At 46.0% G+C, this 15,295-nt stretch overlaps 2 protein-coding genes across 6 annotated transcripts in view; one reads left to right on the plus strand and one right to left on the minus strand.

The window, feature by feature from the left end:
- Positions 1–1,821: 1,821 nt before the first annotated feature.
- Positions 1,822–5,071, minus strand: TMED4 (transmembrane p24 trafficking protein 4). Of its 2 annotated transcripts, none has more exons than XM_074312107.2 (5): positions 4,448–5,071; positions 3,924–4,024; positions 3,659–3,784; positions 3,251–3,397; positions 1,822–2,836 (listed from the first exon to the last, which is right to left on the minus strand). In XM_074312107.2, the coding sequence occupies exons 2-5, from the start codon at positions 4,005–4,007 to the stop codon at positions 2,687–2,689; spliced, it is 507 nt and encodes a 168-aa protein (XP_074168208.1). In that variant the 5' UTR covers positions 4,008–4,024; positions 4,448–5,071; the 3' UTR covers positions 1,822–2,686. The 2 variants fall into 2 exon arrangements, with proteins under 2 accessions (XP_074168208.1, XP_019587200.1); XM_019731641.3 differs by lacking the exon at positions 4,448–5,071 and adding an exon at positions 4,126–4,334.
- A 6,607-nt stretch (positions 5,072–11,678) lies between these two features.
- The window catches only part of OGDH (oxoglutarate dehydrogenase), a 57,720-nt gene continuing 54,103 nt past the window's right edge, over positions 11,679–15,295 (plus strand). For all 4 annotated transcript variants that reach the window (XM_019731634.3, XM_019731637.3, XM_019731638.3 and 1 more), the window contains exon 1: positions 11,679–11,705. The gene's annotated coding sequence lies outside the window, so the exon portion shown is untranslated. The remainder of the gene's footprint in view (positions 11,706–15,295) is intronic.

Genomic DNA, 15,295 nt, shown 5'->3' on the forward strand with positions numbered 1-15,295 from the left:
CTGTTGTTTCTGTGATAAATTACCGTAAACAGTGGCTTAAAACAACACAAATTTATTATTTATAGTTTTGTAGGTGAAAAGTCTGACAAGGTCTCTCACTGCGTTGAAGCTGTTGGCAGGACTGCATTCCCTCCTGGAGACACTAGAGGGATAATTCCTGTCTTGCCTTTCCCAGTGTGGCCCCCTTCTTCCATCTGCAAGGCCAGCAGCGGTGGGTTGAGTCCTCACATCGCATCCCTGTGACCTTACTTTGCCTCCCTCTCCCACTTTTAAAGAACCTAATGATGGCGTCGGGCACAGCCAGATAATCCAGGATAATCTCCCTGTTTTTGACTCAGCTGACAGCACTCGTAATGCTCGTTGGGTCATTTAACACATTTGCAGGTTCCTGGGATTAGCGCATGGACATCTTTGGAGGGCCGTTGTCCTGCCTGCCTCAGCACCCCAAACACAAAACCAGCTTGATCAGACTGGACCTGTATGTTGCTCAGGAGTCTGTACTGATGAGTTTCCCAGACGACCTTTTTGCATCTACTCTGACACGGGCCCTGCATGAGTGCCGGAGCTGAGGATCTGACCATTTAGGGTGAGAACAGAGCAGTTCATGCACCACAGGTCCAGTGAGGCTGGTATCAAAAGATGGAGATGGGGACTGCTAGTCCCAGTGAGAGCTAGGGACCGGACCAGGATGACAGGTGAGAATGGCTGGCTGCCCCCAACTTTTTCTTTTTTTGTGGTAAGGAGGTAGAAGGCTGTTTGGTAAGGGTGTTATATGGCCTAAGAAAGAATTTCAGAAAGGAAATCAAGGTAGTACGGATGGGGGTGTCACCAGAATTCCGTAGGCCATCATGTGTCTGAATGGTACCCCAGTACGGAAATCCTCCTCCCCACGGGAGCACCTGTCAGCTCACCCTCCAGCCATCGATCGCTATTCCACCTGCCCCATCAGTATAGTGTGATGCACTCCCATGTTTGTCCTCATTTCATTCCCTTTCCTGTCAAACTCACAAGGGAAACCCAGGACATACTGATCTATTAGCGTAATCGAGGTGCACTCAATCATGTCTACTGCTGGATGGACCTATTGAAGCCCATCCCAGCTCTTGTTGTTCCCCGTCCCACCACAGCCCAGGCTCATCTCTGCTTTGCTGCTAGATTTCTAATAACTGCCACAGAGCAGAAACATGCCCCCTTCCCGACATGTCTCATACTCCCCGCGCCTCAGGCCAGAGGCCCACGCAGCCAACTAGTTCCAAGGCCATCTGATTTTCCCTGTTGACTATAACATGAAGAAAACTGAAAACTTTTAAATATCCAAAGAATTTGGGATGTCAGTTATGGCATTTCCCCGCACTGGACTGTTAACAAGGCCATCCAGAATTAGAAATAGGAGGAATATGTAGAATTTCAAAAATACTTACAAAAGTACTAAATGACAAAGCCTATAAACCTATATTTTACAAGTAAAAAGAGGTACATATGTGGAATAGTATAGGACATAAAGAGAAAAACGGAAGAATTTAGTTGTGACAAAAACAAAACCATAAAATAAAATGTCAAGAACGGGCAACTAACGGTGTTAAGTTTTAGAGCAGCAGGGCATGAGGGAAGTGTAGTAAGATGTGTTTAAACTTACTATCTGGGACTAACTTCCTCATACAGTTCCTTGCTGATGGGTCTACTTGGTTGACCTCTGTGAATGGCTACCCACCCGCATCCCCAGAGACTGCTATCAGGCCAAGCCCAGCTGGTCAGCTGCAGACACAGTCCAGGCCAGCAGCCTCCCCTCTGCCCATACCCTTAGTTAATCTCAAACACAGCTACTACGACATGTTTTATTTTGTTGGAAAAGTCTATATAATAAAGAACCAAACCTGGCTCCCACGAAGAAAACATTTGCCACAGCTTAAATAAAGGTTAAGGGAAGAGGGAGGGGAGGTGTGTCCTGCCTGTCACAACCTCACTCTTACTCTGAGGCCCTGTGTGATGGAACTTCCAGGGGTCCCCGAGAAGCCTCTGCTTGGCCCTCTAATAAGGCCTTGATAGCAAGCAGCTGGGATATCCAATTCTGGCACGCTGCAATCCTGAGAGCGGCCACAGTAATTATCAAAAATGTGGATAAACAACGCAGGGGGACTGCTGGAGTTCTCAGCTAGTGAAACACAGGCAGTTAACACTTCAACTAGGAAGGAAAATATATAATTTATCAAAAAATAGTTCTAGTATATAGAAAAACACTTCAATCTAGGGCCTCTGCCCCTCATTTACATTCACAAAGCCACTGAGTGAACCGGGCTGCTGGGAGCAGGGAGGTGGGGCTTCCTTGGTAGGGCATTTGGGTCTCCTGCTGCATAAGTGGATGGAGAGAGAGTTACGGGAGTAGGAGAGGCTTTTCATTTGCTCATTTTGTGACAGGGCGGAGGGGAATCAGTGGAGGTCAAAGAAGCAGACTTAGTCCTGGGTCAGCTCTGACTGCACTCAAACCCCAAGACACCTGTGAAAGCTTGGCCCAAAGTCCCGAATCCTTGAGAACCAGTGTTAACAAGTGCTGACTTGGATGCATTGTTACCATGGAACCAGGGTGGCTTATACCGTTTCGCTTTTTCCTTTACTATCCAGGTGGATAATGTATTGGGTGGGGAAAGTGCCAGACAACTAGGTGAGAGAGGGTCACGCAGAGAGGACACTACACCAGCTTCTTGGCCTCAAAGAAGCTCTTCAGGTGCCGCATCTGCCAGATGCCAGTGAGGATGAGGATGACAGTCTGAGCGATGGACCACCACAGGACCCTCTGGTTGGTGCTCTCACTGGTCAGACGAAAGCGCTCTTCACGATACTGCAGGGGACAAGGGACCCAGGGTTAAATGTGCAGGGAACAGCGCTCCTGGTCGTTGTGAGGCCCATGCCTCCCTCTCGTGTGACCACTCAACTGTGGGACTGAACACCCCTGTACCGCTGATTGCACTGGGACTACCCACAGAAGTGAGGTGCTGCCTCTCCACAAGTATCTCTGCAGGGATGGAAATCATGCTCCTACCATTTCAATCAACATCCTGCGGTAAACAAGCGATGGCTAGACTGAATTGGCCTATCTTCGCTTTATCCTACAGAGCTTAAAAACATGTCTAGACTGTACCCTGTGTTCCATTTTCTGAACAGTTCACTGGGAAGGCCCCAAGTGGAAACTGCTAGTAGGTGCAGTGGGTACAAAGGTCAGCTGCCATGTCCCAATACAGTGATACACCCTTACCCTTTGGTAATCCTGCTCCTTCTGGATCTGTTCCACTTGATCAAGCAGCTGGCGAGCTCGGAGCTGCAGCTCCGTCAGTTTGTCCTTGGCAGCAATCTCAGGGTAGTTGTTGGCATGCTCTCCAACCTGGATGTCTAGGTGCACACGCTAGAAGGACACGCGTGTCATGGGGATGGAGCCCAAGGTCGTGAGGTCAGAAACACTAAGGTTATAATGTCTGAGTGGAGGGGCCTCTGACTGTCTACTTCACACTATGGGACCCACTCTTGTCCCTGATTGTGGGACAGAAGGCAACATCTGTTTCCCCAGTTGTGACGAGGCCATGAAGTGTCACAAATGATGGCAATAAATCAAAAGTTTGCAACCAAGTGAGAGATTCCGAGCTGTAGCCAAAGGAAATGCTCTTACCAGTCTGCCACCAGCAAAGAGTGCCATCCTGGTCGAGTTGGAGTGCAGGCAGATCTGATGGTCCCCAGGGGTGTGGGACGTGAAGGTGAAGCGGCCCTCGGAGCCGTACTGCCGGGACAGCACCACCTGCAACAGCAGTCAGTGTAAGCCCGCACCTGCGCTGACTTCCCCAGGGACAGCCCACGCCCTCTGAGTTCCGTCCACCGCAGAGGGCTTCGCTGAAGGGCGCCTGAGGCAGCCTCCGGGCGGCCAGCGGGGGCCCTACCTTGCCTTCGGGGTCCTTCACTTCCACGTGCATACCCAGGCCGGGGGTGGAGGGCAGGAAGACTTCCTTCTGCTTATCCCACATCTGGGTGCGGTAGTTCCCTGCGGAGCAGACACGGCCGTTACCACTCGCCTGTTCCGCGGGGCGCCGCGTCCGCGTCCGCGGGACACGCAGGGCCCTGGCCACCCCCGCCCCGCCTGACCGATGACCATGGTCTCGTCGGGGATTTCCTCGATGAAGCAGCGCTTCTCGGTCTCGCCGATGTGGAAGTAGAGCCCCCGGGCGCCCACCGCGCACAGCGCGAGCAGCAGCAACGCCGGTCTCCCCATCAACCGTCGCCGCCCGGCCCAGACACCTGCCATCGCGCGCCCTCAGTCTGGCGCGCACGCGCGCGCCTGCGCCCAGCTGCCAGGCGACGCAGTACGGCCGGGCGCAGAGTGCGCGTGCGCTATGACGCCTGCCCCGCCCACCACCACCACCGCCCACCGCCGGTCTTCCAGGCCCAGGCACCTGCCAACGCGCACCTTTACCCAGCGCACATGCGCGCTCCTGCGCCCGGCTCCCACTGGACGCAGCACGACCGGCAGGGAGTACGCACGCGCTGACTGGCCTTCCCTCCCCGCCCTGCGATTGGTCGGCGAGCGCGGGAGGAGTGGGTTCCGCGGCGTAGGGGCCGAGTAGGCGGGACTCGCTGTCGGCGCGGACAGGCGGGCGCTGGACCAGTGCTCTTGGGGTTCGGGCCCGCTGGGAGCGGCGGCCGCCCGGCTGTAGCCCGTCCCCGGGGAGAGGGACTCCGTGGACTCGGCCTTACTGACGTTAGAATGCGGGCGGTTTGCTGCCTGTGTTGCGGTGATTTTCAGACGCCCCGTCGGGTGGAGGGGCGGCTGCTGGGCTTCTGGGCTGCGGTCGTAGATGCTGCGAGGAGGATCCCAAGGTCAGCGAGTCTGGGCGTCGTTCTCGTTCCCTGTCCCCTGGTTCGGGTCCTCCGCTGGCCCGCAGAGATGTTGAGCAGCACGAAGCCGGGTCATGGCCCCGGCGGGCCCGTGGGAAGGGCTGGGCCCAGTGTTCGCTGTGCTGAGGACGGTCCTTGCTGAATACAACCCTCCTCCTCCCCCCACCCCCGAAAATGCCTCGGCGTGCTTATCTTTGTACGTGCTGCCTGCCGCATGTCATCCATAAGGGCTGGGATTGAACCAAGACGGACAGCCTCGTGGCGTTAAATACGTCGTACAAGGCAAGGCTCCCTGAGCAGCAGCAGTTCTGTGGTGAGGACCGAAAGCCCCTTTTTTAGGATTTCTAAGCTGGAAATTTGGGTTTTGGTATGAACTCTCCTGATTTTTCAGTATTAGCATTTGGCTCAACTTTTGTTCATACAATCTCTGGCCACGCACAGCTGTCGGTCACGTGGACAGTTTGATCTGTCCAAATCCAGTGGGGAACAGTCCTCATTCAGGTTCAAGTGATTTTACCTGTTTGCTGTTGCCCACCCTCTCTCCTGTAGTAACTTCCCTGCCTTGTCTTGGAACACGCGGATGCAACATGAGACTGAAAAATCTGGGTAAGAAAACCGAGGAACACTCGGACAAGGGGCTTACACCTCCTAGTGGCAGCGCCTCTTCTCGTGGGACAGAGGAAGAGGAAAACCACTCAGAAAGTTACTTATTGGGCCTGAATTAGAGCAAAGGAAGGTTAAAGCTTTGTTTTTAATTTTTTATTAAGAATTTCCAAACACACGTAAAAATAGAATATAGTGAACATAAATACACTCATCATCCAGGTTCAACAATAAATGTTTTGCCTTTCTGGGTTCACTGAACCCTCACTGCATTTTTTTCCTGACGTGTATTAAAGAAAATCCCAGGCATCACCCCTCTACCTATAAATACTTCAGTGTGTGTAACAGATAAAGACTTTTAAAAATACCATTACCATACTCAATAAAATTAAAAATAACTCTTTAATGTAATCTAATACTTAATATATGTTCAATTTCCCCCATTTTCTCAAAAAACTTTGTTTAGTCAGGATCCAAACAAGGTCTATTTAATGCAGTCACTGAAACATCTCCTAAGTCTTTTTTGACATAATAATTCCCACTCCCTTTCTATCTTTTATGATGCTATTTACTTATTGAAGCAACTTTATCATTTGACCAGTAGAATTTTCTACATTCTGGATTTTGCTGCTTGTATCTTCATGTCATTTAACATGTTTTTCTGTCCCTGGTATATCCTGTAAACAGAAGTAAATCTATAGCAAGAGGATTTATAACAAAACGAAATGTGTTTTAATTTCATTTTAATGATTATCTTTTTTTTAATGTTCTCAAATTGTCTCAAAACAATTGTCTCCTGTGCCCTTTTCACAGAATTCTAGTAGTCTCTAGAGGCTTCCTTGCTTTCCATTTTGTACATTTCCTTCGCTAGACACAAAATAAGCCATTTATCCAGCCATTAACCCATTAGTTATCTAATGGGTTGCCTCATAATCCAACAAATAAAGTGTTACTCCTGGAAGGCCAGTAGATAACGAGGTGAGTGGTAATGGGTACAAGGGAAACTTTGCAAACTAGACTTGTAACATCATTTTTATTTTTGAACCATGTGAATATGTTACCTATTTAAAATAAAATTCAAAAATTAAAGCAGTGTTACCGCCGTTCTCTGTTTTATGGATTTCAGACCATCAATTGATGTCTTTGGTTTACCTTAAAATGTCAGCTCCATGACAAAATAGATCCTGTCTGTTGTGTTTACCTCTATATCCCCATCACCTAGAACCACACTGGTATAAATATTTGTTTAATGAATCAGAATGTATACTTTGATGAAAAAGCGTATCAAGCAAAAGCCATGGGATACAGCAAAGGTGGTGCTCAGAGAATTTGTAGTCATAATCTGTACATTTAAAAAGAAGATACGGGGCCGGCCCTGTGGCTCAGGGCCAGGGAGCTGTCTTCTACAAAACTAGACTGAGAAACAATGGCTTGAACCAGAGTGGGGTGGGGAGGCAGAAGAAAGCGGGGGTGGGGGTGGGGACCAAGTCAATAACCTAACTTTATATTTTGAGTGAGGAACTGAAAAATAAGAAAAGCAAACTAAACCCAAAGCTAGTAAAAGGAACTTATAAAAATTAGAGATTAGAAAAACAAAAGTCAATGAAAGTAAGTTGGTTCTCTGAAAAGATTAACAAAATTGACAAATCTCTAGCTAGACTGACCAAAAAGACATAAATCACTAAAATCAGAAATGTAAGTAAAGATTACTACTGACCAGAAATAAAAAGGATAATATAGCAATTTCACACCAATAAAGATAATTTTGATGAAATGGACAAATTCTAGAAACACACAAATTACCTAAAGTAACATAGTAAGAATCAAAACTGATATAGAATGGATGGCTTCCCTGGTGAAATCTACCAACAGTTAAAGAAGAATTATCACCAATGCTATTTAAGCTGTTCCAACAAATTAAAGAAGAGGGAACACTTCATAACTCATTCTGTGAGGCCAGCATTACATTGATACTAAAGCCAGACAATAACATCACAAGAAAAGAAAATTAGACTAATGTCCCACATAAATATAGATGTAAAAGTCAACAAAATACTAATACACCAAATTTAACAGCATATTTAGACAATTATACATCATGACCAAGTGGGGTTTATCCCATGAATGCAAGAGTGGTTCAACATAAAATCAATGTAATACGCATTAATAGAACAAAAGGAGAAAAGAAACACATTATTACCTCAGTTGATGCAGAAAAGGTACTTAAAATCCAGCACCCTTTCATCATCAAAAAAACTCCAAAAACTAGGAATAGAAAGTAACTTCTTCAACACGATAATGGACATCTACGAAAATCCCATAGCAAACATACTCAATGGTGAAAGAATGTGAAAAGTTTTCCTCTGAGATCAGGAACAAGACAACGGTGCCCATTCCCACCACTTCTACTCAACACAGAATTAGAAGTTGTAGCCAGAGCAGTAAGGCAAGAAATAGAAACAGAAGACATCGAAACTGGGAAGGAAGAAAAACTATATCCACAGATGACATGATCCTATATATAGAAAATCCAAAGAATCCAAAAGCAATCTACTAGAGTTAAAAATAAAATACGTAGGAATAATTTAACCAAAGTAAAAGACTTGCAAAATGTTGCTGAAAGAAGACAAATAAATGAAAGACATCCCATGTTCATGGACTGGAAGACTTAATATTGTTAAAATGTAACTACTACCCAAAGCTATGTACAGATTCAACATAATCCCCATCAAAATTCCTATAGTCTTTTTCTGCAGAAGTGGAAAAGCCGAACTTTACATTTATGTGGAAATCACACATCCAAAACAATCCTGAAAATGAAAAACAAAGTTGGAGAACTCACAGACACTTCTGGGTTCAAAGCCTGTGAAGCTGCAGTAATCACAACAGTGTGGTACTGGCATAATGGAGTAGCCCACACAGGCCAATGGGACGGAATTGAGGGCCCAGAAATAAACCCAATGTATGTAGTCAATTGACTTTCTAAGACGGTGCTAAGCCCATTCAATGGGGGAAGAATCACCTCTTCAACGGATGGTCTGGGACAGCTGGAGTTCTATATGAAACAGGTGCAGTTGGACTCCTACTGCACATCATTTACAAAAATAAACTCGAAGTGGATAAACAACTTAAATATGAAAGTTAAAACCATGAAACTCTTAGAAGAAACATCGGGGTAAATTTCCACAATCTCAGATTTGGCAATGGATTCTTAGATATGGCATGAGCAATAATAACAACAAACATGGATAAAGTGGACATCAAAATTAAAAACTTTTGTTCATCAAAGAACATTACAAAGTGAAAGGACAACGTGCAAAATGGGAGAAAATACTTGCAAATCATGTATCTCATAAGGGATTAATATCCAGAATATATAAAGAATTCCTCCAACTCAACGAGACAAATAACCCAATTCAAAAAAGACTTCAATAGACTTTTCTCCCAAGAAGATATACAAATGACCAATGAGCAAATGAAAGATTCTTGACATCATTAGTCATTAAGGAAATGCAAATCAAGACCAAGATGAGATCACCTCACAACTACTAGGATGACTATTTTTTAAAAGAAAGTATTGACGAGGATGTGGAGAAATTGGAACCCACATGTATTGCTAGTGGAAATGCAAAATGGTGTGGCCACTGTAGGAAACAGTTTAGCACTTCCTCAAAAAGCTAAACATAGAATTATCATATGACACACCAATTCTACTACTAGGTTTTATAAAAAGAAATATAAACAAGTATTCAACAGATACTTTTAAGCCAATGGTTATTGTAGGATTATTCACAATGGCCAAAAGCTGGAAACCTAAATGTCCATCAACTGATGAATGGATAGACCAGGCGCAGTATAGCCATACAATGGAATATATTTAGCCATAAAAAGCAATTTCTGACACGCTACAACATGGATGAACGCTGAAAACATTATATTAAGTAAAATAAGTGACACATAAAAGGACAAATACTGCATGAATTCACATTTATGAGGTACCCAGAGTTGTCAAATTTATAAAGTATAGAGGTTACCAAGGGAGGAGAAAGAAGGGAGGGAAATGGAAAATTATTGCTTAATAGTTACAGAGTTTCTATTTGGAGCAGTAAAAAGTTTTGGAAATAGATAGTGGTGATGGTTGTACAACATTGTGAATATAATTCACACTTTAAAATGTAGTTGTACACTTTAAAATGAAAATTTTTTCTTATATTTTACCACAATTTAAAAAAGGGAAAAAACATACTAAGGTTGTTCCTTGGTTCCTTCACCTCCCAGTCTCCAGATCCTTTTCCCACACATCAGCCCAACTTTTCCTTCCAAGCATTTATACAGTACTCCTCACTTAAGACAAAACAAAAACAACAACAAAACCCCACTTCTTACTTTGCCTTTCCCTTTTAGAAATTAACTGCCTTTAAGTCTACAAGGTTTGACAGTTAAGTTTGTGAACTTATTGCAATGCTGTTGCTCACCTTTTTTGCTATCAGAGGGATGATGCATTATGAATTTGTACCACCTGGACAGTGAACCAAGTTTACTATTTGGAAGTGCTGAAAAGGCTGCGTGAAAAAGTTAGACAACCTGAACTTTTCGCCAATTCATGGTTCTTGCATCACGACAATGCACCAGCTCACACAGCACTGTCTGTGAGGGAGTTTTTACATAGTAAACAAAAGTAGGGGTTATTGGAACACCCTCCCTACTCACCTGATCCGGCCCCCAATGACTTCTTTCTTTACCTGAGGATAAAGGAAATATTGAAAGGAAGACATTTTGATGACATTCAGGACTTCAAGTATGATACAGTGACAGCTCTGATGGCCATTCCAGAAAAAAAGAATTCTGAAATTGTTTTGAAGGGTGGACTAGGCGCTGGCGTCAGTGCATAGCTTCCCAAGGGGAGTACTTCGAAGGTGACCGTAGTGACATTCAGCAATGAGGTATGTAGCACTTTTTGTAGGATGAGTCCAGAACATTGTTGTCTAACCTTCGTAGATCACACCCACAAGGGGGTGGCATAGCCCTCAGTCTGAATTCCCACCCAGATTCAATTATTTGTGTCCTCTATGCAACTATCAGGGTCATATCACTGTCCCGTCCTCTTATAGCACAGGACACAGTCCTCGCCTTCAAGTTGTAGGAAATATACACGAAATAATTCTGGACAATGTGGAACAGCATTTCCCTAATGTCAGTTATCTGGGTGCCACCTTCCCATACTAACATCCAGTCTTAAATGGAACCAATTATTACAAAGAAAACTATTATTGCTCTGAAGAGGAAAACCAGTATCACTTGCCATAAACATCAAAGATAAACTGTCACACATCAGTAAGACAAAGCAGTTTAAATTCTAGTTTATATTATTGCCCAGCAAAAGTCTTGAGCCTAAGATCTGATCTCTCTTTGTCAGAAAGGGAAAGAAGAATGGTGTTGAAGACACATTAGTATGAAGTGAGGCTTTCTCCTTGCTGTAATAAAGACTGACGAACTGCAAGGGACTAACTTTTTCAGTATGCGACTCACTACAATTTACCGTATTTCCTCAATTCAGAGATCCAATTTTTTTTTGTCACATTTTGAATTAGGAATGTATTTTACCATCAACAAGCTGTTTTACTAACAGCGGTTTTTTTTTCTTTCTTAGCAGTCAAATAACTACTTAAAGCGGATGGCCACTTGCATTGGGTTAAATGGCACGATACACGCGGAAGGCCTTGGCGTCCCATGGTATTCCCGCTGCCCACTTGGGAAACCCTCTCGTGTCCACCATGGCTCCGCTTACACCCAGAACGTCCCGGGGACTCCTGCTTCCCACTCCACCGCCCACTGCCCGCGGCGTTTGGAGCGCGCGGCACTGACCGAGGTCCCTTTCCTTCCTGCGACCCCAATCCGGCCAGCTCAGCTGTCCCTCAGAGGCCTCCCGACAGCCCCCCGCAGGAGACACTGCTCGTCACGCGCAGACTCCTTCCCAGACCCTGCACGCCGACAGGTCTCGCACGGCCAAGGTCACCCCACGGGCCGCACCGGCCAAGGGCCCACGAAGACGCAACGCAGACTACGGCGGCGCGGCTCTGTGACGCCACGGCCCCGCCCGCACGGCCGGGGGACTTCTCCCGGGGCGGGGCTGCGTGTTGACGACACACGCCGGGGCGGGGCCGAGAGTTTGGTGCCTTGGAGTGGGGCGTCGGAGCCTCATTCGGGTGGAGCTGAGTCGGAGGAAGGTAAGCGCGCGCTGTCGCCGGACCTGGCTCCGTGTGGCGGCTCCGTGCCCGTAGGGCAGGGGACGGGAGTCTCCGCAGAGGGCGAGGCTGCCGCGCCTTCGTTGTCGCCGGCGCGGCGGTGACAGGGAGCGAAACTGGATGGAGCGGGGCTGACCGGGGGAGGTGGGCGGGATGGGGGTCTGACGGACGAGTATAGCGTCCAATTGCGCGGCGTGCGCCGCCTGGCGGGCGGAGATTGGCGGGTGCGGGCGCGCGCAGAGGTCGCGCGAGGCGCGGAGCGGCACGCCATTGGCTGTGGTGGGCGGGGGGCGGGCCGTGCGACGGATGTGAGGGAACGGGAGCCACTGCGGGTGTGATCCCCAAGGTCGACGAGGCGTCACGTGGGAGCCGCCCTGCCCGGTTCTCTGCGCGCCGGGACGAATTGGCGGACGGCGCGCCCTTGAAGCGGCTGCGGGCTCAGGACGTCGGGCCCCGCAGCCCAGAAAACGGTGCGCGGTTGGCTCCTGCCCCCGCCGTCCCTGCGCTCCTGAGCGGACTCCCTGCCTCACTGCACTTAGTACCCACCGTCCTCAGTACCCCACCCATCCTTCTTGCGCCCAGGGGTGACACTCTCGGCGAGCGGATTACCCCGCAGCACCCCACATACTCAGTACCCGCCGTGCTCAGTACCCCGCCGTACCCATCCTTTCTCTGAGCTCCTTGGGGGGACACCCTTAAGCGGATTTCCCCGCAGCACCCCACCGTGATCAGTGCCCCATGGTACTTTTCCCTGCGTGCTGCTGGAGTGACGCCCTTGATGAGCAGGTCTGCCCTGCAGTTCAGGAGGTGTGGGAGCGCGTGTTGACGCGATGAGATGCACGTCCTGGAGGAGGACACTGGTGTGCACCTTTTCCCTTTCGCAAACTTGCCTGACGTAAGAGGAGTTGTGTAGGACACTTGGTGTAAAGCTGCTGGCTGAGTAGACGAGACACTGCCGTGTGTGCCCTTCACCCAGAACAGAGGAGAGGTGACGGTGACTCCGAGGCCGAGGTGTGAACTCTGTATTGGGTTTCACTGCGCCTGACTTGGCGGGGCTGTACTTCGCAGCAGGGACTGCAGGCCCCCTGCCAGATGCGTTGCTCTGAGCAGCTTTAGGAGGAGGGCGCTGGGGAGAAACCTTGTTTGCACTGTGGCACATCACAGGTTTTTATGCAGACCTGCCCCTTATGAAAACATGCAGTGCTGTTCTAGCGTTGCAGATTTGCCGAGGACTAAATCTTGGAAAGCTGGAGAAAGATCAGAGTATCCTGATTATTTTTTGAGAGCACTTTTCACATTTCATTTACTTTTTTTGCCTTAGCAGCTGTATTGAGATAGAGTTCACCTACTGAACAATTCACTCATTTAAAGTATACAAGTAGTTTGTAGCATATTCACAGTTACACAACTGTCATCACAATTCAGTTACAGTGGTACCTCGGTTTTCAAACGTCTCGGTTGAGGAACATTGTGGTTTACGATCTCTGTAAACCCAGAAGTAAAGGCTTCAGTTTTCCAACACGCCTCTGAAGTTGGACATGTCACGCAGCTTCCGCCGAGTGCAAGATCCTGAGGCCTAGCTGTCGGCTGTTTTTGAACGTTTCAGAATTTGAACAGTATTCTGGAACGGATTATGTTTGAAAACCGAGGTACCACTGTATTTTTAAAGGTTTAACTTTAATTTCAGAAGCATGAGTTTCTGTTGATTAAATCCAAATGCTGTTTATTACATACCAAATATTTACTGTGTTTATTATACATATATCACGCATACATGTATACACGTATGCATATCAGTGCTGCTTTTAACCAGTCTCACTCATCTGTCCCATTTGAAAAAAATACTGCACTATCAACCTTCTAAAATTTTAGATTTTATTTTGGAATAATTGTGCAATTATTGAGATATTGATCTTGAGAAAGTGTGCATACCAATCTATGATATGCAGTTATAACCAATAGCACAGAAAGGCTCAATGGCCCTTCACCCAGCCTCCTCCATTGGTAACATCTTGCAAAAGCTGTGGCTCAGTATCACGACCAGGTACAGACACGGATACAGTGAAGATACAGAGCAGTTCTGTCACCACAGTGCGCAGCCTTTGGGATTGGCTTTTTCCACTCAGCATCGTTCTCTGAAGACTCATGTAGGTTGTTGCCTGTATCTGTAGTTTCTTCTCTTTTATGCGTACAGGCTATGGATGTACCACAGTTTGTTTAAGTGTTCACCCACTGAAAGACATCTTGGTTGTTTTCATTCTTTGGCTATTCTGAATAAGGCTGCTACAAACATTCATATATATGCAGGTGTTTATGTGAACATCAGTTTTCACATACACTGATAAATAATGCTCTGGAATAAATGCCCTGGAGTGCAATCACTAGCTCATAAGCTAGTTGCATGTTTCGTTTTTTTAAGAAATAGCCGAAGTATTTTCCAGATTGGCTGTACCACTTTACATCCCATTAGCAATGTATTTGTGATCCAGTTTCTCCACATCCTTGTCAGCATTTGGTAATGTTACAATTTTTTATTTTACCCATTCTCTCTCGTACATGTGCAGTGATGTCTCATTGAGGCTTTAGTGTGTGTTTCCCTGATGGCTGGTGATATTGACCATTTTTTCATATGCACATTTACCATGTGTGTATCCTCTTCAGTGAAAAATGCCTGTTCATATCTTTTCCCATGTTGTAATTGGATCATTTGCTTTTTTTAATGTTGTTTTGTTAATTCCTTGTATAGTCTAGATACTAGTTCTTTGTTCAGTATGTGGTTTGCTAATATCTTCTCCTAGTCTGTAGCTTGTCTTTTCAGTTTCTTAATAGGATCTTTTGCAGAGCAAGAATTTTAATTTGGTGAAGTCTGGTGTATTAATTTGAATTGTGCATTTGGTATCAAGTCCAAGACCTCTACCTAGTTCTAGTTCCTGAAGATTTTCTCTTATGTACTTTTCTAAAAGTTTCATAGCCTTGCAGTGTACATTGTAATCTGTCATCCACTTGGAGTTAATTTCTGTGTAAGGTATAAAATCTAGATTGAGTGGTTTCTTTCTTTTTTTTTTTTTTTTTGACTCTGGATATCCAACCAACACCATTTGTTGAAAAGTTTGTTCTTCCTCCATTGAATTGCTTTTGCATGTTTATCAAAAATCAGTTGGTTGTGCGTGTGTGGGTCTGTTTTCTAGTTTTCTGTTCTGTTCCATGAGTCTTTTTTTCTATCTTACTGCTAATACCACATTTGATTACTACAGCTATAGTAAATCTTGAAGTAGGTGGATTGATTCATCCCGTTTTATTCTTTTTCAAAATTATTTTCACTAATCTCGTTCCTTTGCCTTCTCATATAAATTTTAGAATAATTATACCTAGTATCTACAAAAAATATCTTACTGGGATTTTGATAGGAATTGTATTATACTTGTATATCAATTTGGAGATAATCAACAGTCTTCTAGTCCATGAACACAGTATGTCTCTCCACTTGCTTAGTTTTTTCATTGCTTTCATCAGTGTTTTGTAGTTATCATACAAGTCCTGCACGTGTTTTGTTAGACTTACACTAAGTATTT

This window comes from Rhinolophus sinicus, chromosome 4, assembly GCF_057876585.1.
Source record: "Rhinolophus sinicus isolate RSI-liver-muscle chromosome 4, RSI-T2T, whole genome shotgun sequence".
NCBI classification, from domain to species: domain Eukaryota; kingdom Metazoa; phylum Chordata; class Mammalia; order Chiroptera; family Rhinolophidae; genus Rhinolophus; species Rhinolophus sinicus.